The 26,222-nt window shown below is 38.8% G+C and overlaps 1 protein-coding gene across 1 annotated transcript in view; it reads right to left on the bottom strand.

The window, feature by feature from the left end:
* Positions 1-607: 607 nt before the first annotated feature.
* LOC117430633 (gamma-aminobutyric acid receptor subunit alpha-3) overlaps positions 608-26,222 on the bottom strand; it is a 118,971-nt gene continuing 93,356 nt past the window's right edge. Inside the window, exons 7-10 of the mRNA XM_034050895.3 lie at positions 25,517-25,660; positions 24,607-24,759; positions 12,973-13,184; positions 608-8,420 (exon numbers count right to left, since the gene is read on the bottom strand). Coding sequence (XP_033906786.1) covers positions 8,094-8,420; positions 12,973-13,184; positions 24,607-24,759; positions 25,517-25,660 — 836 coding nt within the window. The 3' untranslated portion in view covers positions 608-8,093. The remainder of the gene's footprint in view (positions 8,421-12,972; positions 13,185-24,606; positions 24,760-25,516; positions 25,661-26,222) is intronic.

Here is a 26,222-nt window from a genome sequence, read left to right as displayed (position 1 = left end):
GTTAAACTGAATGTGGTCTTTTCCGAATGTGTTTTTGTTTTTGGTGTGCCTTATATTAAGGAAAAGAAACATCTGTGCCAGCTACTTAACTTCCTTTTGGGGCAGGCCAAGCTCTCCATTTTAAAATCTAGAAAAGCTCAAATTGCCCAGGTTGGGGAAACAGATGCTCTTACTGTTTTTAGAATGCTGGTGATTAGTAGAATCAAGCTGGATTTCAGTTATCACCGCATGATACACGACTTAGACTCTTTCCAGTTAAATTGGTGTATTGGGGGTGTGCTCAGTGAGACTGAAGGAGAAATCCTTAATATTTACTTATAATATTTATTTATTTATAATGACTTAATGTTTAAAAAATTTTGTCTTGTAAATATTTAAAGATAAAAAAAAATTAATTTTTTTTTGTTCTTATTGTGTTTTGTACCAAAAGTCAATAAAGTCTTTTGAAAAAGTAAAAAAGTAAAAAAGTATCTATCTATCTATCTATCTATCTATCCATATATATATGCCATGTTGTGTCATAACTGTGAAAAGGACACACTGTGACCCAACCTGATATTAGGTACAGGTCCTAAGTGGCTAAGCAGTGTAAGCAGGTACGAATGAATAACTCATTTAAGTATCTTTTTATTTTTTATTGAAAGTACAGTGGAAATTCAAAACGTTATGCATGGTAAAACAACACACTGTTTACATCCAATAACCAACAAACAAAACAAGAGAGAAACAGAAGAGGTAAACACTTAAATCAGAAATTTCTTCAGAACAATTCACTTGAAGACATAATGACAATAACACTATAACCAATACAACAACAACAAAAACAGAAAATGCAATTAGACTGCTTAAAACCAAACAGTCCTGGATATGTAGGCTAATAGTTTTGCATTCAGAATTAAATAATGGGTTATTTAAGCTTGTAAATATAAAGTAAAGCACAGGTTAAATCAAGCTTGCATCAGGTGGACTGGCTTGAATATTACACTTTTTAATATATAGTACAAATCCAGTGGTCATTTGAACAAATACTGAAAGGCCTGAATTGAATAAGGAAATCCTAACACCCCTGTAAATATAGGAGTGCTATAAGACCTGGTTCAGAAACATGGATTCAATCATAAAATACAATCAAATTCTGGCCGGGGGGGGGGGCGAGTCAGGGCAACAGAAGGTCAGGTGCATTTTTATTTTCAAAATAACGCACAATGAAAATCAAATGTTCTGTCCCTTTAAGGCTGGGCCAGGTGTTTCAGCACACACACACCCTAGCATGTATGTTGTAAGGTACGGTACATACAGTAAGCATCTGCTCACATTGAGCCAGGGAGATGTCTCCCAGTCCCTCCTTTATGCAGTATCTGTCCAGTTTATCCTGACAGCTTTCTTACAGGGGACCAGGGATAGGGAGTTTGAACCCTGTCCCTGCCACATAAAGCCCAAGCTACAGCAGGGGTGCTCCTCAGTTGAGCACACGCGTATCTCTCTATTTAATTCAGGGATTATTAGAATACCACATTTACATGGTGAAAGAAAAAAAGACCCTGAATCCATTTTAATAAAAACAACCTATTAATACTCAAGATGTCTGCAGCAATCAGAGCGGCAGATTGTTTGGGATGTAGAGACATGTCCGTTTGATTGAATCGCAGGAAAAGGTAAAGAACGTGACGCTGTATTTTTTTATTGAATCCAACCCCATAAACTCACAGCATGAGTTTGCAGTAGGTGTGCTATATTCTGCATTTAATACAAGTCTATCCCAGTTCTCTATAGCTGGAAATACTTGGTACCATTTCTTTGCCTGAAAGGCTTTGATTTGAACAGCAATGAATAACACTGCATGTGTATTAAAAGCACGGGTTACACAATGAAATCGCTAAGGCTGTCACAGGAGGAGAAGCCTTACCTATAGTGCATGTCTTTTGGCTCTCCTGAAGATTTTGGTATTGAGATGCATAGTTGGAGCAGTGAAAGTGGAACCCACTATTAACTATTTCTCTCTAGCCAGTCACCTTAGTGCCATTTTATCAATGCAATTCCCATTTAAACATCCACTTTTAGTTTTTTTTAAATTTAAAGTTTAACTATTTATTTGCATGTATGTTTTCTTTCAGGCAAAAGAGTGAAAATGGCAGCACAGAAAACAGCATCTGTTTCCTCAATACTACATACTGTTGATCTTGAACCTAGGTGATATAGTTTCATTTCAAAGAAAATGGCAAGGCAGTATTATTTTTAGAGATCCAAAAATACTGGAAACCAAACCCTTATGGCTGGTTTCACAGCCCCAGGTTGACACTAATCTTGGATTGCCCTACCTAAATCAACAGCAGCTCTGAAATCAGCCGCTACCATACTAACTGTTGAGGTACGTTGATGGAGTCAACGAAAAACAAATTCAAATGTGTGTGCATGCCTAATACTTTTGCATGTAAACATAGTCGCAGGGTTATCAAAAAAACTGGGCTCAGTCTCTTCTGCTGTGAATCACAGCGATGAAGCAACACATGAAAGCCTTGTGTTGTTGTGGAAGTGAATGAATGACCTCTAGCCCTACCCTTGATCTGAGTTGTGATTGGTGTTGTATCCAGGATCCTAACTCGCTCAATCAATGCCACACATTTGAAAAAGCTGGACATTTTCAAAGCTGCTGCCAGCACATCCCTGCTGACATTGAAAGGAATTCTGTTATTACACAAATCAAAGACTCTCACCATGGTTGTAAAGACGTTTCCCAGCATGTTCTGCCCTGACCAGTGTCCTGACCCTCAAGGATGTCCACAGATTGTCACTTGTTATCTTTTGCATACACGTTGTTGAGGATTTCAGAATACATACATGAGTGTCAGGTGGTTTGGGGCACTTTAAGAGGGTCTGACCCTCGAAAGGGTTCAATACTTTTGGAAGTGTGATTTATTCAGGTTTTTTTAAATATATTTGGGGGGAAGAAAAAACAGATTTTTTTTTTGGAAATGCTAGAAAGAAGAAGCAGGCAACATGATCTGCATCAATACTTCTACAGAGTTCTGTTATTGCATTAGAACTAGGGGTGGGCATCAATATGAAAATTGTATATTGATATTGTGCACGTATTTCGATATCAATAATATCAAAGTCTTCCAAAACACAGAAAAATATAATAACAAAATTGCAATATGAAACATATATACATATAGACGTTAACAGATATTTACATAAGAAAAGGGCAGCAGTGTGGAGTAGTGGTTAGGGCTCTGGACTCTTGACCGGAGGGTTGTGGGTTCAATCCCAGCTGGGGGACACTGCTGCTGTACCCTTGAGCAAGGTACTTTACCTAGATTGCTCCAGTAAAAACCCAACTGTATAAATGGGTAATTGTATGTAAAAAATAATGTGATATCTTGTAACAATTGTAAGTCGCCCTGGATAAGGGTGTCTGCTAAGAAATAAATAATAATAAGAAAAGCAATAACTTACTTTTTCTTAGCTTTGCTTCACAATATCCATGGAGAAAAACAAGGTCTTGTTATATTGTTTTACTACGCCATGCCATCATCAGCCACCTCAAAACTGAAATATTATATAGTTCACTGCGCAGGCTAGCCAGATCCAGAAGTAATTTAATCTTCTCTGCGTATAAATGCACGACACATCTAAAAGTATTAAGTACGGTGTCATGCTGAATGTTGCATTATTTTGAGATGTGTTTTGATGTTTTAAAAGTACATCTCATTTCACATTTTAAAACTACATTAATAACAGTGTAAGTAATCGCATGGAAAAAATGCAATGAACCACACTGACGCATGCGCATATCTCACAATAATCCCAATAGTGCTTAATGCAGCATGCAAATAGTGTTTGGTACCTTGTGAGCATGTTCTGAATGGAAGAAAAAAAGTGATATATACATATATCAAATTATTTAAACCGATTTTCGTGTTTAGTATTTTTTTGTGTGTGTTAAGTTTGTTTTCAGGTGTGTATCCCTTTAAAAAAGATGGTCCTGTTTCTTAAGTAGTTGATGTGCGCACTTTTTGAAAACAGGATATAATTTCCGGTAAGGCAAGGCTACTCAACCATGGTTCTGGAGGGCCACTGTCCCTGCTGGTTTTTGTTCTAACTGTACACTGAATTGATTAATTGGACCAATTAAGCTTCTAATAAGCACTTAATTGGTCCACTTAAGTAATTTAGGGTACAGTTGGAACAAAAACCAGGAGGGACGGCGGCCCTCCAGGACCAGGGTTGAGTAGCCCTGCTCTAAGGGATTGTCTGGTGAGAGGAAACAGGTGAAGAAACGAGAGTAGAGCATACGAGAGGATACACAGGTTGTGAATTTGTTGTTTTTCTTGATTTATAGCTATTGAATGTTTGAAATACATTTATAAATCGGGTTCTTAGAAAAAGAAAAACGCCAATCAATGGAATAAAATGGTTAAATAATACTTGATGTGTGGTTTTTGCCTATGAGACTAACAATGATTGCTATGTATAGGGTTTGTTGTATCTTAATATAAAATAAACTTGATTATACTGGGTTTATATATTTAGCAGTATTCGCAATAAAAAAGTATGTCTCTGCGACAATACGTGACTTTTTTTTTAATCCCACGATATCGCGATATGGAAATTATTATCAATATCGAACGATATCGATATCATATCAAAATATCGATATTGGTGCCGACCCCTAATTAAAAGACCCACATCCATGATCCTAACTGGAATCTTCCAGTGTTGGGGGGTATAACACATTTAAGGCTGTTTATTTCCATTCAGTTTTTACACAAGCATTGCTGGATTTATCAAAAAATGTTGGCTGTTTTTTTCAATTTCTTTCAAGTAGACAACACAGCTGCAGTGCTACATAATACATATGTGTTAATGATGTATTGTAACCCTGAAATACTCCTACTATTGCAGTTTGTTTGCGTCCTCCCACGATATTACCTTGATGTTTTTCATTTTGGAAATAAACGCCGAACAATCCCAAACTTTTTAAATATAAGTGCCTTAAACATATTTTACAATCTTAAGGGCTGGACCCTCATTAGAAAAGGGTTACATGCCAGTCACCAGTGTATTCCAATCTAAACATGTTCCTCATAATCGCCAAAGGAACCTGCATTTAACAAGGAAATGCTAACACTCCAATCCTAAGCAAAACGAGAAATAATTAATTTTCACCAGGGGACTTTCAACTAACAGCATTATTTACAAGTATAAAAATCAGTAGGATTGTCATGCATTAAACTGCTGCTGGCCTAAATGCAAAATGATTATTTTGTTTTGTTTTTCACTAGTGGTGGTTAACGTAGCTGGTCTACACAGAGCTATATGGTTACACAAAACACAAACCAATATAAGGCAACCACAATGTCAGCTGTATCCACAAACTGCACTTCTATCATTTTGCCCATGTGTTTCTTTACAAGATGAAAGGATACTTTGGCTCTCATAGACTGCTATCACACGCTCCCTTGACGCAGCAGCAGAGCAGTCGTTCAGGCACTGGGAACCACTACAGAAGGTAAAGTAGCAGATTTAGGTGGCACTAGATCATTACAGGGCCTGCATAGCTATAGAATTCCATTGTAATAACTGGGTAGTTACCAATTCCTGCTCTTGCTACAGTAGATGACTACTAAACAATGACATGGAAATGGCCTTGTGAACATTTTGTTACACAGTTATAACACAGTACGGTAGCCCCATGGCACAGGTCATTATACATGTATTCCACCACTATTTACCATTGGTGTTTATGAACCCAGTTATTAGCATGTCATTACACAGTATTGTATGTCTCGTAATCTAAAGTGTTATCTCAGGTTTCATGTTCGCAGATATGGTTACGTTCCTGTCTTCTTGTTGTAGACAATGTTTTCACAAGGTGTCTATCAATGTCTTTAGGGTTTTGATCTCATTAAGAGAATCGCTGACTCCTTTTAAAAAAGATCTGAAGATGTTTTATTTCATTACGATCTTAAATTATAAGATCCAACTAACAACTTTTTGGCTTAAAACGTTTTGGCTTAACACCTTCATCAGTAATGCCTCAGACTGTGGTGGTGGTGTTCTTATATTGTCTGCTTGTGAATTTGATTGTTTGGAAGTCAGGGACAATATCTAGCAGCCCCAGAGGCCAACTAGTGCCCAACCATGGAAGACTGTCGACCCCCCGGAAGGGGGACAGTACTTCAGAACATTTGGGGAAAGGCAGACCCTCTATTAACAGCTATTTAAAGCAGTGTCCCAAACTATTACAGTCTTACATAGTGCAGCCTTTTACGCACTCTCAGTAAGAATATTTTGGTGTTTTTGTATACTGATAACATTTTACATGAAACAGCTATACAGTTAGTATTTTCAACATGGGCTTGTGAAGTAACAACCTTCAGAAATATAAACTGTAAAAACTTTGAATAGTTGAAGTGAAAAGTGGACTAATGCAGTATGTGTTTGGATGTTTTTTAGACACACATTTGAGTAACTGGAGTATATAGACTATAGACTTAAGGGTTCTCTTGTAAATATGACACAGTGGGACTACTAACGTAACTTGTTACCAGAAATGGGTTTGTCTGATTGGGTTTGTTCTGATTATACTTTAACAGTAACGGGACATTGTATTATTTTTTTTAATACATTTTTTAGCATATCTTACCAGTGTACAAATGTTGCGCCACCCTGTGGGCCCCCAGCCAAGTTCAGCAACAGGATTTGAACTGGGATCACATGTCTCGCCCTGCATTCACTAGGTGAGCCACCGGGGACCCACTGGGGCATTGTATCAATGAACAATTAGACGGAGATGCCAAAATATCCAGTCTTTAAAGAAAACACTCCCACATGAACTCGCCCATTGAACATGCAAGCTAAAGAAAGGGATAAAGCCATAGACCTCACAATGGTCAGGCACACTCCTTCGGACAAAGATCACAGTTTTCTTGTTAAAAACCAAAAAAATTACGGTCAAGTGTTGTCCTCAAGTAAAGATACACGTTTTTTAGAAGTTGTGTTCACACGTCCCACCGAGGCAGGGTCTATTCAGCTGATCTACACAGGAGTGGACCTTGATCCTGATACTGTTCAGATCATGGGGATAGGACCTCTTGTACACCAAGGTTTTGAAATCAAGTCAACTCTCACAGTGTGTAAGAAAAGGAAGGAACAGGAATTAAACTGTGGTGGTATTTAGATTTGAAACTGTTTTATATCAATTCAATACCCCCCACCCGCATCTACTTTTCATGTATACTCTACTGGTAAACTTGTGTCTATTTTATTTTATAAATGTAGTTAATTATTAAAAAAAATAAAATCTCGGTTGAAAATTGAAATTCATAATGACGCAGGTTGTATCGTAAGCTACTGTCTCCCCAGTGCTGGATTCATTGAGCTAAACTATCAAGAGTCTTTGCTATATACTCTGCCAGTACAGTAGTGCAGGCTAAAAGGAACAACATATTGAAGTGTAGTAAATGTATGTTGACAGTCTCTGGGCTGCCACAATGAATCCCCAACAAAATCAGTACCTGTGGTGGCTATTGCTAAGGAACCTCAACATACAAAACACCTGCCGAATGCAATTTTATTTTAAAGGGAAACTACCAACAAATAGACAGACAAGGATGCAATGAGATTAGAAAATATGTAACACTATAATACAGTATACATCTTCAGGATATTAGCTGTTCTGCTAAAAGAAAGATTTTTTTTTTGTATGTGAGTCAGTATTTATATTCTACCTTGTTAACATATCAGTGTTTTATGACTATTGTATATACCAGATAATATTGCTTGAAAAGACTACGTACTGTATATAATACTTCTGTTGTAGAACTCTAGCTAAGCTTAATGCAATGCAGGAAACTTGACTGAATCCCGCTGTTGAACTGTTACTTACAAGCAAATGAAACCTAGGAAATAACTAAGCTGACTTGTCTCTTTAACTTGCTTTGACAGAATCACAGTAATTTGTGACAAGATATCCATAGAGAATAAAGGAGAATGTTTAAACAACTCTTGTGAACAGTTTTAGCGGTACACAGAAGAAGAAAAAAGAAAAATCATGTTTTGACAACAAAACCTGACCGTGTATGGGAATTTCATTTACTAGGGCTTGACCCCTTAATGATGGGCTCTCTGTTGACATAGGTCGCCCAGTACACCAAATTAAAAATGGCAAAAAGCACAGGGAATATAATGCGGGACATCTTGTCCACTTTGCTGACACTGTTGTAGGTTTTGTTGCTTTCCGGGGGACTTTCTTCCATTTGGGGGATTTTGACGGGAGCCGCTGCTGCAGCTGCTGTGGCCGCGCTCTTTGAAATCGTAGGTAAGCCTGGATCTTTAGCTATGTTGATGGCGTAGGTCGTCCCAACAATATTGTATGTGTTATTGGCTTTCTTTGAAAGCGGTGCTGAATCCTTCTTCTAAAATATAAAAAGAAAAATCAAGAATTTTTTTAATATTTTATTTGGACATTCCGTGATGGGGTGCAGGGAGGGAGGTCATGATCAAGGTTGTAGTTGTGGACAAACAAGCCGTCTTTTCTTCATACATCAACATAAAGTTAACGTGTTTATTCAACTTTTTCCTGTCAACTTACCTGACTAAGAAACATACAGACTGACAAGCAGCAAAGGGATGCTTGCTAGTCCAGTTGAACAATTCATACGAAATCCCAACTCATAGTAAAGCAATACTGGAGTTACTCAGATGTTGGGGATAGACATGGTCCTGGGGACTGCTTTCAGCAGAGCTGACACCCACAGCTGCCCTTCTACTGACCCAGCCCCCTTTGACAAGGTCTTTCTTTACCTTCCCCGGCTGAAGCTTTACAAACAGTTTTAGGCTGGAATCTGACAGATTGCTTCACATTTTTGTAGGTCGACCCTGGTCTAAGCTGTAGAATCAGCTGAAACGCCATGTTCACAAAAGCGAGAGCTCTGCCCGATTTGCAGGCCCCACTGCCCGTTGCTTGTCAAACAAAATGTATTTCTCTCTAACAGTTTCTGTGCCTGCCTCCCAGGATGTGTTAACAACACACTTCATTAGGTTTCAACACGCACTCTTGGAATATGTCGCTGGTGATGGATCTAGTTCTTTAACATGAATGAAGTGCTCCTAGCTCCAATAAATACATTGGGGCCACTTAAAAAGTGCAGCATGCGGACAGCATTAAGATCGGAGTATAAAACTGCAGTGTCACGGGGAATGTAAGAAATGTATCACCATAAAATACCACATAGAACAAATGTGGGGAATGTGGCCATTCCCCAATTAGGTAATTGGGGAATGGCCACACGTGTATAAAAGCGAGGAGAACCCCACTGCTACCCCGCTACAGGTGGCAAACTGCAAGACAGACCGATACAGCCACGGAAGGGCAACACAGAGTGCCCATAAGTCAGGAATCACTGGAATACATGCTTAATATTGGTTCTCTATAAGCACCGAAGTACACATTCAAATCAGATATTCAATGTGATGTGGCTGCCTGGTATAACAGAGGACATCCTAATGGGCACGATGCCTGTCTTTGGGACACTCTTTACCTTCCTGTAACCTACCTCCTTCCAACACGTGCAGCAGTGTTTCAACCTGCACAAACCGGAGCCACACACTCAAATGTCTCAGCAGTAATTGATGGAGTCCGATCATTACTGGTGTCTTTGTGCTTTGCTTTTCACACTAAGCAGCTCCAGAGAAAGCACAGTTTGACTCCCAGTATTTTTCTCTTGTCTGTCACCCCTCCATTTTGTCTTCCACTGTTTTATGCATTCTATTCTCACCCTTCTATCCTCAGGCACCTTGTGATCCCATCCCTTCATCACCCCTTTTATTAACCTCAGTTACTACCTTGCAGTAATACATTTGTCTCTGTCTTGCTTGTGTTCCTTTCCCTCGATTATTTCCGTCATATACCCTTCACTGTCTTCTTTCAAAGGCCTTTTTGGTTGTTTGTTGGTTTGTTTGTTTCATTCATATCTTAGCTCAGTGACAGAGTGTGCTGTTTAGTTTTGCCAAACTAAATTCAGAACACTGTGGGTGACATTCTCTTTACTCCAAATAGTCAAGGAAAAAACTTTAATAAAATCATTAATAGTTAAGCAAAGTCAGAACAGTAGGTTTTTGTTACCCTGTGGCAGTGTGGCAGGGTGAGAGCCTTCTGAGGCACGGGGTTGTATATGTGAGTATATTGGGTGGCTGGGACAGAGTTAAAATCCTCCCTGCAAACACACGTGGGAATGTGGTGTATAAATAAGATGATCACGTGTGTTAGAGGTAATGTTGGTGTTAGAGGTATGTGGTGAGTAGTTTTCGTGGTCTGTGCTGTGCCATGTCGTTTGTCCTGTGTTATTTACTCTTTGGGGGTTTTGTAAAGTCCTGTTGTTTTGACCCTTGTGCCGGTTATTTTGTTAACATGTTTTGTTCTGTGTTCTGTGTTCTATGTTCTGTGTTCTGTCTAGTGTTTGTTTTTTATTATTATTTATTAAATACTGTGTCCATTCTCTTTCTGGTCTGACGTCACCCCCATGCCATCTTGTTCACATACCCATACAGTATTTCACCACTGTGCCTGTGCTGGGTACATTTAGGGAGAGGATTATTTTGGTGCAACTAAAAATTGCAAAACAAAACAAAAAAGCCCCAAAGCCATTTCTAAGGTCAATGTGAGGCAACTGAGGCATAGACAATCAGCATAGACAATGGTAATATTATTAAAGTAATAATACCCAATGATCCTGACGATAGTTATATATTCCGAGGTCAAATATTGAGCATGCACTGTCAGCTGAGGAGGCGGTACTGTTTCTATTTCAGATTGCAGATATTTATTGGTTTATTTATTTATTTGAATCGAGTGTATAAAGGATTTTCATGTTAGGGTTCTGCAAACTTGGCTGTCATGGCAGTAAAGCTGTAAACTACATGCAGTACACTAAATGGCACCATGTAAAAGATGGGTAAGGCGTTTTCCAAGAATAAAATACTGGTATATAAAATGATTAATAAAAAAACCCCAATGCTTTTCAATTGGGCATTACACAGTATTGCTAAGCAGTACTAAGCATAATGTGCATAATATACTTGTCTATTAAGGTAGAAAAACATGTGCTTCTGTGTTGGAATACAGAGCATTCAGAAAACCTTGTGGCTAATTAACATCAAGCACCAACCGCCAGTTAAGTTTCACTTTATCAAACATTCTACACATCATACTTGGTTTGTTCAGGTACTTTAGTTTGAATTCTCAAAACAAGTCATTTCAGAACAATTTGTAAAAAGAACTGCATAGATATATTGTATGAGCATGTGTTTAAAGATATTAGATACAGGGGGTGATGTAAGGATATGCACAAAGTGGTATGCGGGTGGAAAACCTCCATAATACTGACATAAATCATGTTTAGCCGCCGTAAAATCTGAATTAGGAGCCGCAAAAAATGTGGTGTATGTAAAGAATGGTGTTCACCTGGCGTTTAATCCATTACAATTATATTGAAATACATTCAAATGAAGAAAAGAGCATGGAATTGGGCGGGATCTGGATACTAAGCGGGTGCAAATATTATAATGTGATGTAAGGATTTTGCTTGCACTTAGGCAATTGCTGACCCTCCAAAAACTTCACACCTCTTCTTACAAGGTGCAAACCATTGTAGAAGCGATTAACTAAGAGCTGTATAAAAGCACACACCTGCAGATATCTGTCATTGGCTTCAGGATGGCTGCTCTGGTACACTTCCTGATGCGGTGACACTTGGCTCTTGTTGAGGAGAGGCAGGAACACATTTGGAGGAGAAGGGCAAGATGAATAAGACCCCTCATAGTCAATCCAAGGGTCACTTTGTTTGGGTGCCGGAGGATGCTGTGCTAAAGCGTTATCGTCTCACTCCGCAGATCATCCTAGACCCAATAGCTGAATTCAGGGATGAGCTAGACCCCAACGTCAATCTAGGGACCGCTATCCCTGCACATGTGAGTGCTGTGTTCTCTGCACTACTTAGCCTTGGAATGTCTGGAGGGATAGCCCAATCCACCTTTTCCAGAGTGCTAGGCAAATGTCTGCATGTCATGCTAAAAAGGGCAGGCTGATATATATAAATTCCTAAGGACTCTAGCATTACTGATGTTTGCTGACACTTTTCCAAACAACTCTGTTTTATGCTGAGTGACCTCAGCCATAAGGACTCTCAGCTCCTTCTCAGAAAACTTTTCTTTTCTTTTCCGTGTGCCAAGAGGACTTTGCTGTTCTTCCTCTACCTCTTTTTTGGTTTGTATTTTCATGCTCCACAAATGCCATAGAGACTACTGCTCTCTGTACTCCTAACTCTGCGAGTGCAGCCGCTAAATAGACCGATGCAACCATTGAGATCCTCATTATCATAATTGCGGATCATTATTTGTGTGTGTTGAGTAATTTGCATTGCTCTTAAGCTTACATAAGGCTCAGTGCAAAATAATTGCCTGCCGCACTGCACTTTGGTACACATTGGCTTGGTTTGCTTGCTACTGCTCCTAGCTAGAATCTAGTTAAAAGTGAAAGGAGAGAATTTTTGTAGTCTGATTTAACTTGTTTTTGCAATGATCATACATTTTCTAGAATTAAGCATAAAACACACAAAATAAAATCCCATAATAAAGTCCTCTGTATTTCATTCAGTGACATGCAGCTGTTGTCAGCTGGGTGCTTGATGTGATGTGACATTACCCCCTGTTGTTATGTACTATACTCCACTTACTATTCCCAAGTTCAAAGTCACTTTTCCTATTTTATTTCCTATTTAAGCCTAGTAACTTGTTTCCTGCCTGCTTGCTGCTTCACAGTGGGGAATGATGGTCCAGAATGCCAGCAGTAAGGAGCACGCTGGGTCACAAACAGCACAGGCAAGGGCTGTTGCTGTATGTCATCCAGCATGTTCCTTAATGCTGGCTTTCTGCACTACAATTCCCCCGCAATATGACAAAACCACTTACCCTCTGCTCCTGGGCCTCCATAGCTTTTTTACCGTCCCACGCCCAGCTCCGCTTGGTGAAATAGTTCACCGTTGCAAATTCAATCAGTGCAGAAAACACAAAGGCATAACAGACGGCTATGAACCAGTCCATGGCCGTCGCGTACGCCACTTTGGGTAAAGAGTTTCTAGCACTGATGCTCAGGGTGGTCATTGTGAGGACGGTAGTGACACCTGTGAAAGAAAAAGAAACATTAATGAGAACTGACATGGAGTACAAGTGTGTCCACCGATACGCACACCAGCGACAGTGCATGGTATGTACTAGTGTTCCGCGGTATTTCGGTATATCGAAATATCATGATACAAAAATTATACAATACCTAATATCGGGTAAAAAAAAAAAATTGATAAAATCTTTTTTTTCGGTCCCGTCTTTTTTTTGGTGATATATGGTGTTTTTCGATCCTGTCTTTTTTCTTCTTTTTTTTGAGACTTCAAAACAACACTTTAATTGTGTGCTTTAAAAACAATATGAACTTTTTTTGCTTATACTGGAAGAAACTAACTTTGCTGCACTGCACGTTCTCGGAAAATTTAATTACAGTACTGCCCAAGTAACACCGGCGGACGCAGGAGAACAGCTGGTTTCTAAAGCCAATTCCACAAGTGTAGTGTGGAACTATTTTGGTTATCCATTAAATGAAAGCGGCAATCCAGTTGAAGGTGGACATCCAAAATGTAGGAGGTGTTTGAAAGAAGTCAAAAACAAGGGAGGAAACACCACCAATTTATTTAAGCATTTATCAGATCGCCACCCCAATCTCTTTGTTGAAGTGAAGGGACAGCATGTAAGTTACGGGGAAAATAGTTTTACTTTTACTGTAGTTCTTTTGTTTTACATATTATTGAGATTCTGTGAATTCCATCTCGCCTTCAAAATGTAAATCATGCACCCAATTAGTATTAATATATATATATGTGTGTGTGTGTGTGTGTGTGTGTGTGTGTGTGTTTAACAATATGAAGTTGAAATAGTACAATTTTGTACAATACTATAAAAGAAAAAACACTGTGTAAAGATAAAAGCTGATCAAAATGTCGTTCGTTAGTTTACCAAGATGCACAAATATATTTTGCAGGCATGTCATTAAAACGACTCCATGTTAAAAAATGTTAACACTCTTTATATATTCCTTGGATTTTGAGGTAAACTTTTTTTTGTGTGTGTGTAAAACAATTAGCTTTCATGCTGGAAACGGACGTCTGACTGTTGCAGGTTCAGCACAAAAACATACAGTACATACATAGGCTGCATAGTTTTTTTTTCCATATATAGTTCAAGGCGTGCATACGCGGTTCAGCAGGTAAACTATCTGCTCTAATATATAGTTGTAAAAGTATTTTGTCTAATTTATTTTCTTAGCAAAATTAACATCCACGCTCGCATGATGGTCTGAATAAAATTGCGTAACATTTCCTATGTTTATATTTAAGTGCACTGCAATGTCGTTTTGAAGGAGATGTTTGGCTTGAATAAGATGAGACATTATATTATGTTCTAATAGTTGTTATCAGTGTTTTCAGTACTACAGTATCAGAAGTTCTTAGCCAGAAATACTTTTTTTCACCAGCTGAACTTATTTTATAAAATTAATTTGAAGTAATGATTCTCTCTCTCTCTCTCTCTCTCTCTCTCTCTCTCTCTCTCTCTCGATAAAAACATTTCATTTTTTCATTCCTTAGAGCACTTCTAAGACACCCTTGTATATAAACATCTGACCTAGTAATAAAAAGCATGCTTTGAGAAGTATTTGTGTTATTTTGTTTCACAGTACTGTAAGTTTTGTTAGCACCAGTGGGACTGGGTGTTTTTCTTTACACTCATCCCTGCATTAACAGTTCTCTTTTTATACCACACTTTGTACTTGCGAACATTTTTATTTGACAGCCACTTAACATGTAGTGGACATAACATCCAAAGAATCGTGATAATATCGAATATCGTGATCTTATGCAGGGTATCGTATCGAGTTAGCCTAAATGAGGTATTGCAGAACACTAGTATGTACACCAGTGCTAGTCCACAACTGAGGCTGGTGCACAGTAGAAGGAATAAATTTTGCTGCTTGCAGACCAGCATCATCTATAAAAAAAAGTGCAATTTGGTTGGTCTGCTGAGTTGTGTGCTGTAACCCAGTGGAAAGAGCACTGGTACCTACTCCCTGATCCCTGAGGTTCTACAATCCAATCCTGATCTTTCATTATAAGCATAATTAGTTACTCATACTATCTATTACTGATAACTTTTTTTTTTTTTGCTTCGATGTGGAGTTGAGAATTGCACATGTTTTCTTGACGAGTTTGGCTTCAGAGGCTGTGTTAATATTATGTGTAATACAGACAGACCTGTGGAACACTGAGCGCTGGTGCGCTCCAGTTGACTGGGTATTTTCGAGCGCTGAATCACAAAGGGCTTTTACTCAAACCTATACACCGTATTCCATCTCTACTACGAGTTTTGCAGAAGACTTATATATAACAGGCATTATATATGTGATCTATCTAATGGTTTATAGGTTATGTTAAATGTATTAAGAAGACTGTTCTTCTGTCTTTCATTGGTAAATCTCACAGTGTGAATGAGTGATGACTTGGACACTGATAATTATCTGTTTAAGAGATGTAACAAATGTGTTCCTTGCTAAATAGCAAGATGCAATGGTAGCACTCTGCATCTGCATAAACATGCATTACCTGCTGGCGGACTAAGTGTGTAATGTTTGGTAGAGGACCTGTGCCACGGTGTTACCATGTAATTCCATCAGGTAACAAGCTATATTTCACAAGGCCATGTCCATGTAATTACACAGCAGTTACAGTGTAAGATCTGGGACCCTGGTAATTACCCAGACTCACAATTAAATCACATGACCAGACATGCCCTGCTTCACTGACACAAAATAAATGAGTGAACAAAAGAAATAACAAGAGTGGAACAAAACACAAACAATGATATTCGATTCTTGAAACAATGCTTTCTGACTTATTTAAGCCGTGCTCGTCCACTTACGAGATGCACAACCTTTTTAATAAGATCAGTTATGTACATATGTATGTGTATATATGTCTCTACAGACATGAAAACACAGCATTCATGACCTGTCTTTAGGTCTCACTATCATCTTAAGTGCAGTTTGTTGTGGTTTTTGCTGTTATTTCTACTGAAACATCAGAATATGTTTAACATATGAATAATAATTAGCTTGATATGGAGCACACAGGACTCAATATGGAAACAGATTATTACCATCTGTGAAGATACTCTTTCTGTGGATTTAATCAGCCGTAGAGTTCACTGAACCGAGTATGTTGAGTGGAGCACAGCTCACAATGTGGACTGTTTAGTGGAGGTATGTTCCCAACATCTTGTGACCAGCAAACAGTGTTGTAAAAATAACGGTAACTAAAATGGTTTGATGCACTTGATGGCTGGGCCTTTGCTTGCGACAGAAAACAGCAACAACAACAATACCAACAGCTCCTCTTCACCGTGACCCTGGCGCCACCATCAGTCCTATTTGTTAAACGCCAAGCTAGTCATAACATTTTGGAACTGCCGCAAGACTTTAAAAGGACTTTCAACTCTGTAAACATTGTGATTGCCCCTAATTCAGTGCTGCTGCTGGTTGCTAGGGCGACCGCCTCTTCACAGCTTCTGCTAACATTCTATTGGGTGATCTGCACCTTGCTAGTAAGTATCTGGACACAATTAAAAATAATTAAAATTATTGAATTCATAACACATGCATATGTGTTGCGCTGTTTATTTTTGTTGCATTGTCTAAGCTGAAAAAAGTCAGCTGAAAATCTTCAGGTAAGATTAAGTCGTATTTTTTTAGTCAGTCAGATTAGCCAGTCACAATTTCTTCAAGTCAGTGATAAACCTCAATTCAGCTGACTCCAGGTCTGTCTTGGCCGGATGCAGTTTAGAGAGGAGGAGTTTTGTTTTTCAGCTTTGTACGTTGTTTTCTTTCCTTGACATTTGAAAGTGCTGCTCAGAATATGGGGGTATGATGAAACTGTTTAATTACAATCTCAGTGCTATCCAGAGGTGCCCCCATGTAACCAGCTCTCAGTCTGCCAGACACGATAGTAATTGCAGGATTCCACTGTGCAATAATGATTTGAAAATGTCTCACTAGTTTTTATCATTTTTGTGTTCTATGGTGCTCAGTCTTGCCGTGCAACTACTTTAGAAGCTATAACCATAATATACATAAGCAAAAATATGTTGAACAACATATGCAATGCAGGAGAAACTGAGAGAATGCAGTACATTGATCACATACTATATTTAAAGTGAGAGCCTCTCTTCCTTCTCTATGATGAAGGATTAGCTAGACAGGTGTGTCAATCAATATGGCAGAGCTCCAAACTTTCCCTCTTATTATTATTATTATTATTATTATTATTATTATTATTATTATTATTATTAGTGGTTTTGATCCAGACAGTTATTTTGCCAGATTTTCTTCTGACAAAATACAGTAATCTCAAAGTATGGAAAACTCTGTTTATTTGATCCTAATGGATTATTTGAATGTTAATTGAGTCCCTGTATTGAGTATAATAAATTGACTCTTATTTGATGGTTAATTGAGTCCCTGTATTGGGTATAATAAACTGATTCCCAGGGGTTCAGCAGGAAGGGTAGGGTACTGTATTCCTGAACTCTAAACACACTGTGTATGGAGAGAAGCCTAAACTGTGAGTCAGTGAGCTGCTTAGCATACAAATAAAGTCTGTCAGTGCCGAGGGGCATACTGTTCATTCTCTTCCACCCCATGACATGGAGATTCATAAATCATGCATGGCAGTTAGGTATTCCCACCAATACATGAGTGGCTGCAGAAACAAATGAAACTAATATTACCTACAAGAGCTGGGGACGGCTGCACATGGAAACCCTGATTCATCTTCAAGGATCTCTCCCCGTTCACAGGAGAATGATCTGAGGCTGGTATGGTTTTCTTTTCTCATATTTAAAATAACAGTTGATATATTTCCTGATTCACCCACATCACCTTGTTCTGTGTCCCCTGTAAAAGGTAATTACATCTGCATCGTTCTCTGGGTTTTCAGGACCATGTTGAAGGGAGGTATGTTACCAGTTTAATGACACTCTGGCATTTATATGCATGAAAAATAAAGCCAGTCTGTTTTGATAACACATTTTATAAACGTGTTATTAAGGATTTGTGACAATTTAATTACTGGGAATAGCATTTTATTACCATAACTTTTTTAATGGGTCAAGCTTTACTTTAATTAGATTTTCATTTTAATCAACTGTTAAAAGTGGTTAGTTAATCCATTTTATAGTAACCTATTTATAAACTAACAACAAAAAGACTTGTTAAAACTGTTTAGCAATGCATCAGACCCCTTCTTTGGAACAAACAAACAAAACAATAATGTTATAAAGTAATTATAAGATTTCTGTAACATTTTACATTACTATTTGTGTAGTAGTTACTTAGTAAATACATGTGTATTTACACATACTTACAATGTTATCATGCATAGTTACAACGTATTTCATGTGTAAATCTTTTTGCACAATATAACCCTAATACAATTGTTGATACAATTATGATACAATTGTTTAGTTACATATATCATGCAAAGAAATGTACACATTAACTACATTGTAACTATAAATAATAACATTGTAATTAGTTTAAGTACACATATATTTACTATGTATTAACTACTATGTAAATACACGGTAATTAGAGACACACAAGTGTTACCAAGATTTCTTACAAACGTCTTATTTACAGCACTGCATTACTGTGACACATTTATAGATGCAGTATTGATTGGTCATAATGGATCCTTGAAGTGTAATGTTTGTTTTGTGTCTACCTTACCTACATTCTCTTTCCTCTGCTTACTAAAGTCTCTACAGTATCAAGGGTTCTTGCAATCTGCCGGGCTGCAGGCGCTAATTCTAGAATGTGGATAAGGATGGCAAGCCCCTTCTGGCACATTCTTTCCTGTCTGTGACATCCTAATGTCACGCTCCAAATCTCTGATTAGCTTGGATGCTCAGGCCTGCCAGTGATACACACTCCAGCTACCCCAGCCCATTCACTTGTGTGCTTTAAAATATACAGATAATAATTAATAATCCAAATGAGAACGGATGCTACAAAAGTAGCTCACTAATGGGCATCAACAACAATGACAAAAGCGACAGGGGAGTTTATTTATTTAAGCAATAAGACACGACACGGTGTGGGTTTCTGCACAATAATTACACGCCATGAAGCACAAAGAAAAAAAGAACAGCACCAACTAATCTATAAACTCCTAAATTCTCATTTTAAAGATGCACTTCTTTACATATGCCCATAACAATCCCTACCTGCATGCTATTCTGCCTAAATAAGGGTAAGAATGCTGTGCTGGTGTTGGTTTCTTTCATGAGTATTGGCTCATTCCTGAATTCTGGTGTTGGCCTCTTTTATAAGTTAAAGAATGACATGCATGGTGTCTCTTGTTGTTTAAGAGATGTGACCTTGTACAGTTTGGGAGAGCTCTGGTTGCTTAAACTGTGCGGAAGGACGTACAGGCCCTAAAAACAGCATGCTGTTATCATAAATCACAATGAAGGCAGTGATCAGGGAGTACTATTAAATGGCACTCAGTTTGCACAGAACGTATGACAGAATACCTCAGTTAATAACACAACACTTACCAGGGTTTCTGTTCTGCTTTCATCTGGAGCTGCTCTTGTTAATGTCCTAAACTAGGAAAAACAACAACTAAAAACGATGAGACCTCTTCACAAGGCCGTGCAGTGCTCAATTGGAGCTTGTTTGTTTGAGTAAACATGCTGCTGATTGAGTGAACCAGGAGCGATTGTTTCTTGCTTTGTGCTGTTTTAATGTGTAGCTTTGGCCTGTCCAATACATTTGAGCATATGTAATTTAGTCTTTGAAATAACTCATTTCAATTCAATGCAATAGGGTTCCTTGAAGCAAATTGAGTAATGACTATAGCTGTCAGTTTGAGTCGAGACAGACCTATCCGCCTCTTAGCTATGTTCCTTCGTTTTCAAGCAACGACTTTGGTACTAACTACTGTATTGCAATGATTATTTTTTTTAACTCCCAACTTTGCAAACACAAAAATACAGCAATATTACTGTGCCTGTTTTTAACATGCATTATTTACCTTTTTGTCTAAATAATTTAACACATTCTAATATTACTATAACACTGGTGCAGACCTGAATTAAGGAGAAGCTATATTCTGATTTTACCTTGAGCTGATATACTACACAGTATGTGGTGCAATAAATACAGAGCTGCCGTAATGACTTCCTGAGGTGTTCGCTCTCAAAGGAAGCGATCTGTCTGAGGTGGCAGACACATCGCAAGGGGCTGCAGCACAGGAAAGAAACACGGCTGTGTGCTGAATGATGACATAAAGCACAAAGTACACCCAGCTGGACAGGATAAGGGCGCCGTTTTATTTCTGAAGACACTATAAACCCATAGGAAGTTAGGTGTTCGTTTTATTTAAACCAAATTATTATTTTCTCTGATTTATTTACCCCGGTTTCACAGAGCTACACTGGTTGTAAATTCAATCAATCAAATTATTTTTATATATCGTCTTTCATGGCAACGCCATCTCAAAACGCTTCACAATAAAATGAATAAAAATTAAAAAAAATAATTTCATTAATTTAAACAAGGTCATTGCAGCCGACAGACATTCACACATTAACATCACAAATCCTGCACAGCCATATAAATATCAGAGAACATTGCCTCAGTCATGCAGTGTTCCTGCTAAACAAGCAATTGAAGCCATGCAGTTATGCCTACAGCCCCAGGTGACCTCACAGTTGAAAAGTTTAGATAATACAGTTCAAATACAGCACATCTTGGGTACTAAAGTTGAGGTACTAGAACCCCATTGTACCTGTGCATCTAGAACCCCACTGTACATGCACCTCTAGAACCCACTGTACCTGTATATCTAGAACCCCACTGTACCTGTGTCTGTGCAACCCCACTATAGCTGATCCTCTAGAACCCCACTGTACCCGAGCCTCTAGAACCCCACTGTACTTGCGTCTCTAGAACCCCACTGTACCTGCACCTCTAGAACACACTGTACCTGCACATCTAGAACCCCACTGTGCCTGCACATCTAGAACCCCACTGTGCCTGCACATCTAGAACCCCACTGTACCTGTGTCTCTGCAACCCCACTGTACCTGATCCTCTAGAACCCCACTGTACCCGAGCCTCTAGAACCCCACTGTACTTGCAACTCTAGAACCCCACTCTACCTGCACCTCTAGAACACACTGTACCTGCACATCTAGAACCCCACTGTACCTGCACATCTAGAACCCCACTGTACCTGCATCTCTGCAACCCCACTGTACCCGAGCCTCTAGAACCCCACTGTACCTGCACATCTAGAACCCCACTGTACCTGCGTCTCTGCAACCCCACTGTACCTGATCCTCTAGAACCCCACTGTACCCAAGCCTCTAGAACCCCACTGTACCTGCACATCTAGAACCCCACTCTACCTGCACCTCTAGAACCCACTGTATCTGATCCTCTAGAACCCCACTCTACATGCACCTCTAGAACCCACTGTACCTGCGTCTCTAGAACCCCACTGTACCTGTGCCTCTAGAACCCCACTGTACATGTGCCTCTGAGCACTCAACACTTGTTCATTCTAAAACTGCACAAAACAATGTCAGAAACACAAGATCCATAAAAAGATCCTATATTGATTCTCAATTATTATTTTTTTTGGTCAGGCACACCCCCTCCCCTTTTAAAAAAAAGCTATTCACAAATAAATGTTATACAGTCAGAAGTTACTGTATACACTTGAACATGACTATTAAAGCAAAATGCATTCTGTATAATTTATATAAAAGAGCTGCTTCACCGCTCTGTAGTCATTATGTATAGTAGGTCTGCTTGTGATGTGGACCCACTGTAAGATTTCCTCAACCCCCAGTTTGAGAACCAGGTTTTTCATTGCTGCAGCATTTTTGTTTTTTGTTTTAAAATTGTCTGTATTCATCTATCAAAATTTGCAATCTCTCATTCTATGTGATTTTTTTGCTACATGCTTTGTCCAGCTGTTCAGTGGCAACGTTGGGAAAGACGTATTGTGTTAATTACAGGAGGAATGAGCACGCTTATTATCTTGTAATGAGGCTGTAAACTACTGGAGTTTCTACTGCTTAGTACTATAATTTACAAACACAACATTCTTTAAAAAGGATGTCAAAATACTAGTAATACATTTTTTTTTTAACTTTATCAATAGCAGCGAACACTGTGACATGAGACACTCCACTCAAAAAGGGTCTGTGAATACTCATTGCCTCTGATTCCGACTCTGTTTCAGGACAGGGATAACATACTGATTTAGGGATCACTGTCAACATACTTTCTAATACATTAATACACAACGCAACTCAGCAAGTGCCTGTATATTGTAAGTAGGGCTTCTGTTTTTCGGGCTTTATAAATTGTATTTTTCGGTGCTTATTTTTAGCTATTTTCGAGTTTTTTGTAAATCATTTTTTTTCGGGGCTTTCATTTTTGATATACTGTATGAAATTAGTGTTTTCGGTTACTTTCCAAAATGCTTGAGCGTTTTTTTGTGTGTGTGTGTGTCAAAATATGTATAGTAACTCGACAGTACTTGCAAACTTAAGTTGTCCCTTCTTTCCATTGCTGTCTTCCACAACGAAATCCCTATGGTCACGGGCACATTCTTCTGGGGTTTTTGTGTGTAGGCATTTTTGTACATTTTGCCACAATTCTGTTTTAAATCCTCTGTATCTTAACTGTAATACAGCTTTAAATCCCGCTAACAAGCGTCCACCCTGATTGTGATCTCGTTTCAAATCTCGCAAGTGAAGTCTCCAATAGAAATGTAGCAATGTGCTGTCACTCAGTAGTTGGGGCGGGTTTAAAGTATTGAGAATGAATCAATGATAGATACAAGTCAGGAAGGCGGGACATTGCCCTGCAGCACAGGGAAATGTATTTATTATTATTTTTGTAGTAGGTTTTATTTTTTTTATGTGAAAAGGGTAAAGTCAACGTGAATTGATTAACCATTTCCACAGTTTTCCAGTGTTTCCGTGTTTATTGGCTATCCACTGATTTCATTTTTTGTATCAGAGGTGTTTTATTATAAGATTTTTATACTCATACAGAAATACACCTTAATTTCTTTGTATTTGCAAGAGGTTACAGTTTAGTTGAGACATGTTTCATAATATGTTTTAAGGGGCGTATTTTTAATGTATTAACTGATAACAAATGCGTTAACAGATTGGTTTGTTTTTAGTTATTAAAATATACAGTAACAACCTGGTCAGCTAAAACTGTTTAGCAAACATCATATCCCTAATTTGGGAATATCATTGAAATGTTTGTCATTACTACCAAGGTCATGTTTAGTAAATGAGATCAGGTTTTATTTAATTATACCTTTTGCATTAGTTTATAAAGAGACACTGGTTTAAATGAGTTCAGCTGTAATAAATAAACAGTGCATTTCATATTAACAGGATAAACCCTGTATAATATTGATGCTCCTCAAGTTTATAGAGTCGACTGCACCACAATCCTGTCCTATCCCTCAAGCTGTGCACAGATATTGTCTCTCAGCATTGTAAATTACTGGCATCTCAAGCTCTTCCTAAAATCTGCTCCTTCTCCGCAAGAGTTTCATGAAGGGGCCAACTGACATGTGCTCCTCTGCAGTGTTTAATTTTATATTAATGAGCGAACATGCGGTCCTTCTGTCTGCTCGTTTGACACTTGTCCAGTGGAGCTCTCAATGAAGCAGCTCCGCAATTCACAGATATCCAGACGGCACAGCAAAGAGGAGACTGTCTCTGCCCTTTCCCAAAATGCTAACTACTGTCTCTCCAAGGAAGTCTGCACTGTGCACATATGGTATGAGAATATGCTTCCTTCTCTACTACAGAAACTTGAGTTTGTCTTTTAATGGTGCACTTGCTACAGTCTTGGGCTCTTGTAAAAGGGGCTATGAAATTTGAACAGCAATGCGGAATTAAAGCTGTAACACACACATGCGGAGCTGTATTCAGAAAGCATTAGTGCAACAGTAAATGCATTTACCTGCAATAAGTTTCAGCAGCTTACAAATAACACACTACCGTATTCATAAACTTGAGCATACCATTTAATTAATTATCTGCCGCATTCCCCTTTTGTTATTATAGTAGTAGTGCTTATTAATTGCTCTAAGTTCATAAAGATTTTGTTTAAAAAGGTAACATGAAAAAAAAAACAAAATGGTATCAGATCCCTCTTATATTCTTTTTCACTGCTGTTTTTTAATTTGCACCTCCCCCCCCCCCCCCCCAAAAAAAAAAAAAACCTAAAAAGTTAGGTCTGGCACGACTTTGAAAAACCACGCAATATTTCAACAGGAACAGTATTTCATAAAGAAGCAATTTGTCAGGCAGTATAAAAACTAGCTGAATATCTATTTTCCAGGTTAAGGTGAGTTGCTTTTGAAACATATTCCAAGGTTAGAGTCTAATAACACTTACCGAACACTGTGCGCGCAGGCACTGACTCTCTGTTGAGCCAGAAGGATACCTGGGACAGAATGACAGTCATGATGCATGGGAGGTATGTCTGAATCACAAAATAGCCAATTTTCCTTTTCAAATGGAAATACGTAGTCATCACTATGTACTCTCCTGCAGGGGAGAGAGAGGGGGTTAATGCATATATTATTATCATGCTGATGACGCTACATTCATATTCGTAATCAATCAGGCAGTGGAAGTACGACAGCCAGAAAGTTAGAGAATGCAATTAAATAAGAGAACTCCCTAGTCTGAAATGTAGGCAATTTTTTGTTGTCATCTGATCCACTAGACCGATACAAGGTGTCGTGTGCAACTATTCAGAAATCACAGAAAAGCAGAAGGATCAGTGACTTCACAGAGTGCCTGTGCACCTGGCTCATCCTCGGAGCAGGGGCTGCCTTGATTAACGTGTCCTGCAAGGCAGTCTCTCAGGGTGCTTCTGCTTGTGAAGGAACACAGTTCACATTGAAAGCATGCACGTTACAGAAAAAGGACAGATTGGTTACTGACAGAGCATCGCATACCAAAAGAAACAAGGACTAAACTAAATAGGGATAGTAACAGGATTTGATCTTAACCAATGTGATCTTAAGCAGGCTTCACTGTACACACACCTGGGAGGTTTGAGTCTCAGGTGCTATGGCTGCCGGCCATGTGGGGACAGTGACACACGGACAGTGAAACCCACACCTACCCGTGCTGATCTGATCACTTCAGTGTTAAACCCACAACACCTACCCGTGCTGATCTGATCACTTTAGTGCTAAACCCACAACACCTACCCATGCTGATCTGATCACTTTAATGCTAAACCCACACCTACCTGTGCTGGATCTGATCACTTCAATGCTAAACCCACACCTACCTGTGCTGGATCTGATCACTTCAGTGCTGACAGCATGGCCCAGCAAGTCGTACTGGTTTAAGCGAGAACCATCCTCTGCCACCACCACAGATTTATCGTGGCCGAGGGTCCAAATATAAACCACTTCAGAGTTTGTGTACGCATCTGAAAGAAAGCAGAAGAATGGTCTACACATTCCCTGCCCAGGACCTACAGTAACTTACACCTTTCTGATGTTGGCATGATGAAGTAGGAGAACACTCAGATATAGTAGGATAGTTTAGTAAACTTCAGAAACAGGGGGATGCCAATTAATTTTACTATGATGTGGATGACATGCCAATAATACAGAAACACAATCGAACAGTATAGACTCTCCTCATCTGAAGTCTGGCTGCAGGTAGGTGGATGACATGCCAATAATACAGAAACACAATCGAACAGTATAGACTCTCCTCATCTGAAGTCTGGCTGCAGGTAGGTGGATGACATGCCAATAATACAGAAACACAATCGAACAGTATAGACTCTCATCATCTGAAGTCTGGCTGCAGGTAGGTGGATGACATGCCAATAATACAGAAACACAATCGAACAGTATAGACTCTCATCATCTGAAGTCTGGCTGCAGGTAGGTGGATGACATGCCAATAATACAGAAACACAATCGAACAGTATAGACTCTCATCATCTGAAGTCTGGCTGCAGGTAGGTGGATGACATGCCA

The sequence above is a fragment of the Acipenser ruthenus genome, chromosome 26 (genome assembly GCF_902713425.1).
Source record: "Acipenser ruthenus chromosome 26, fAciRut3.2 maternal haplotype, whole genome shotgun sequence".
NCBI lineage: Eukaryota > Metazoa > Chordata > Actinopteri > Acipenseriformes > Acipenseridae > Acipenser > Acipenser ruthenus.
The sequence above is the reverse complement of the archived record's forward strand: the minus strand, read 5'-3'. Positions and strand labels throughout refer to the sequence as shown.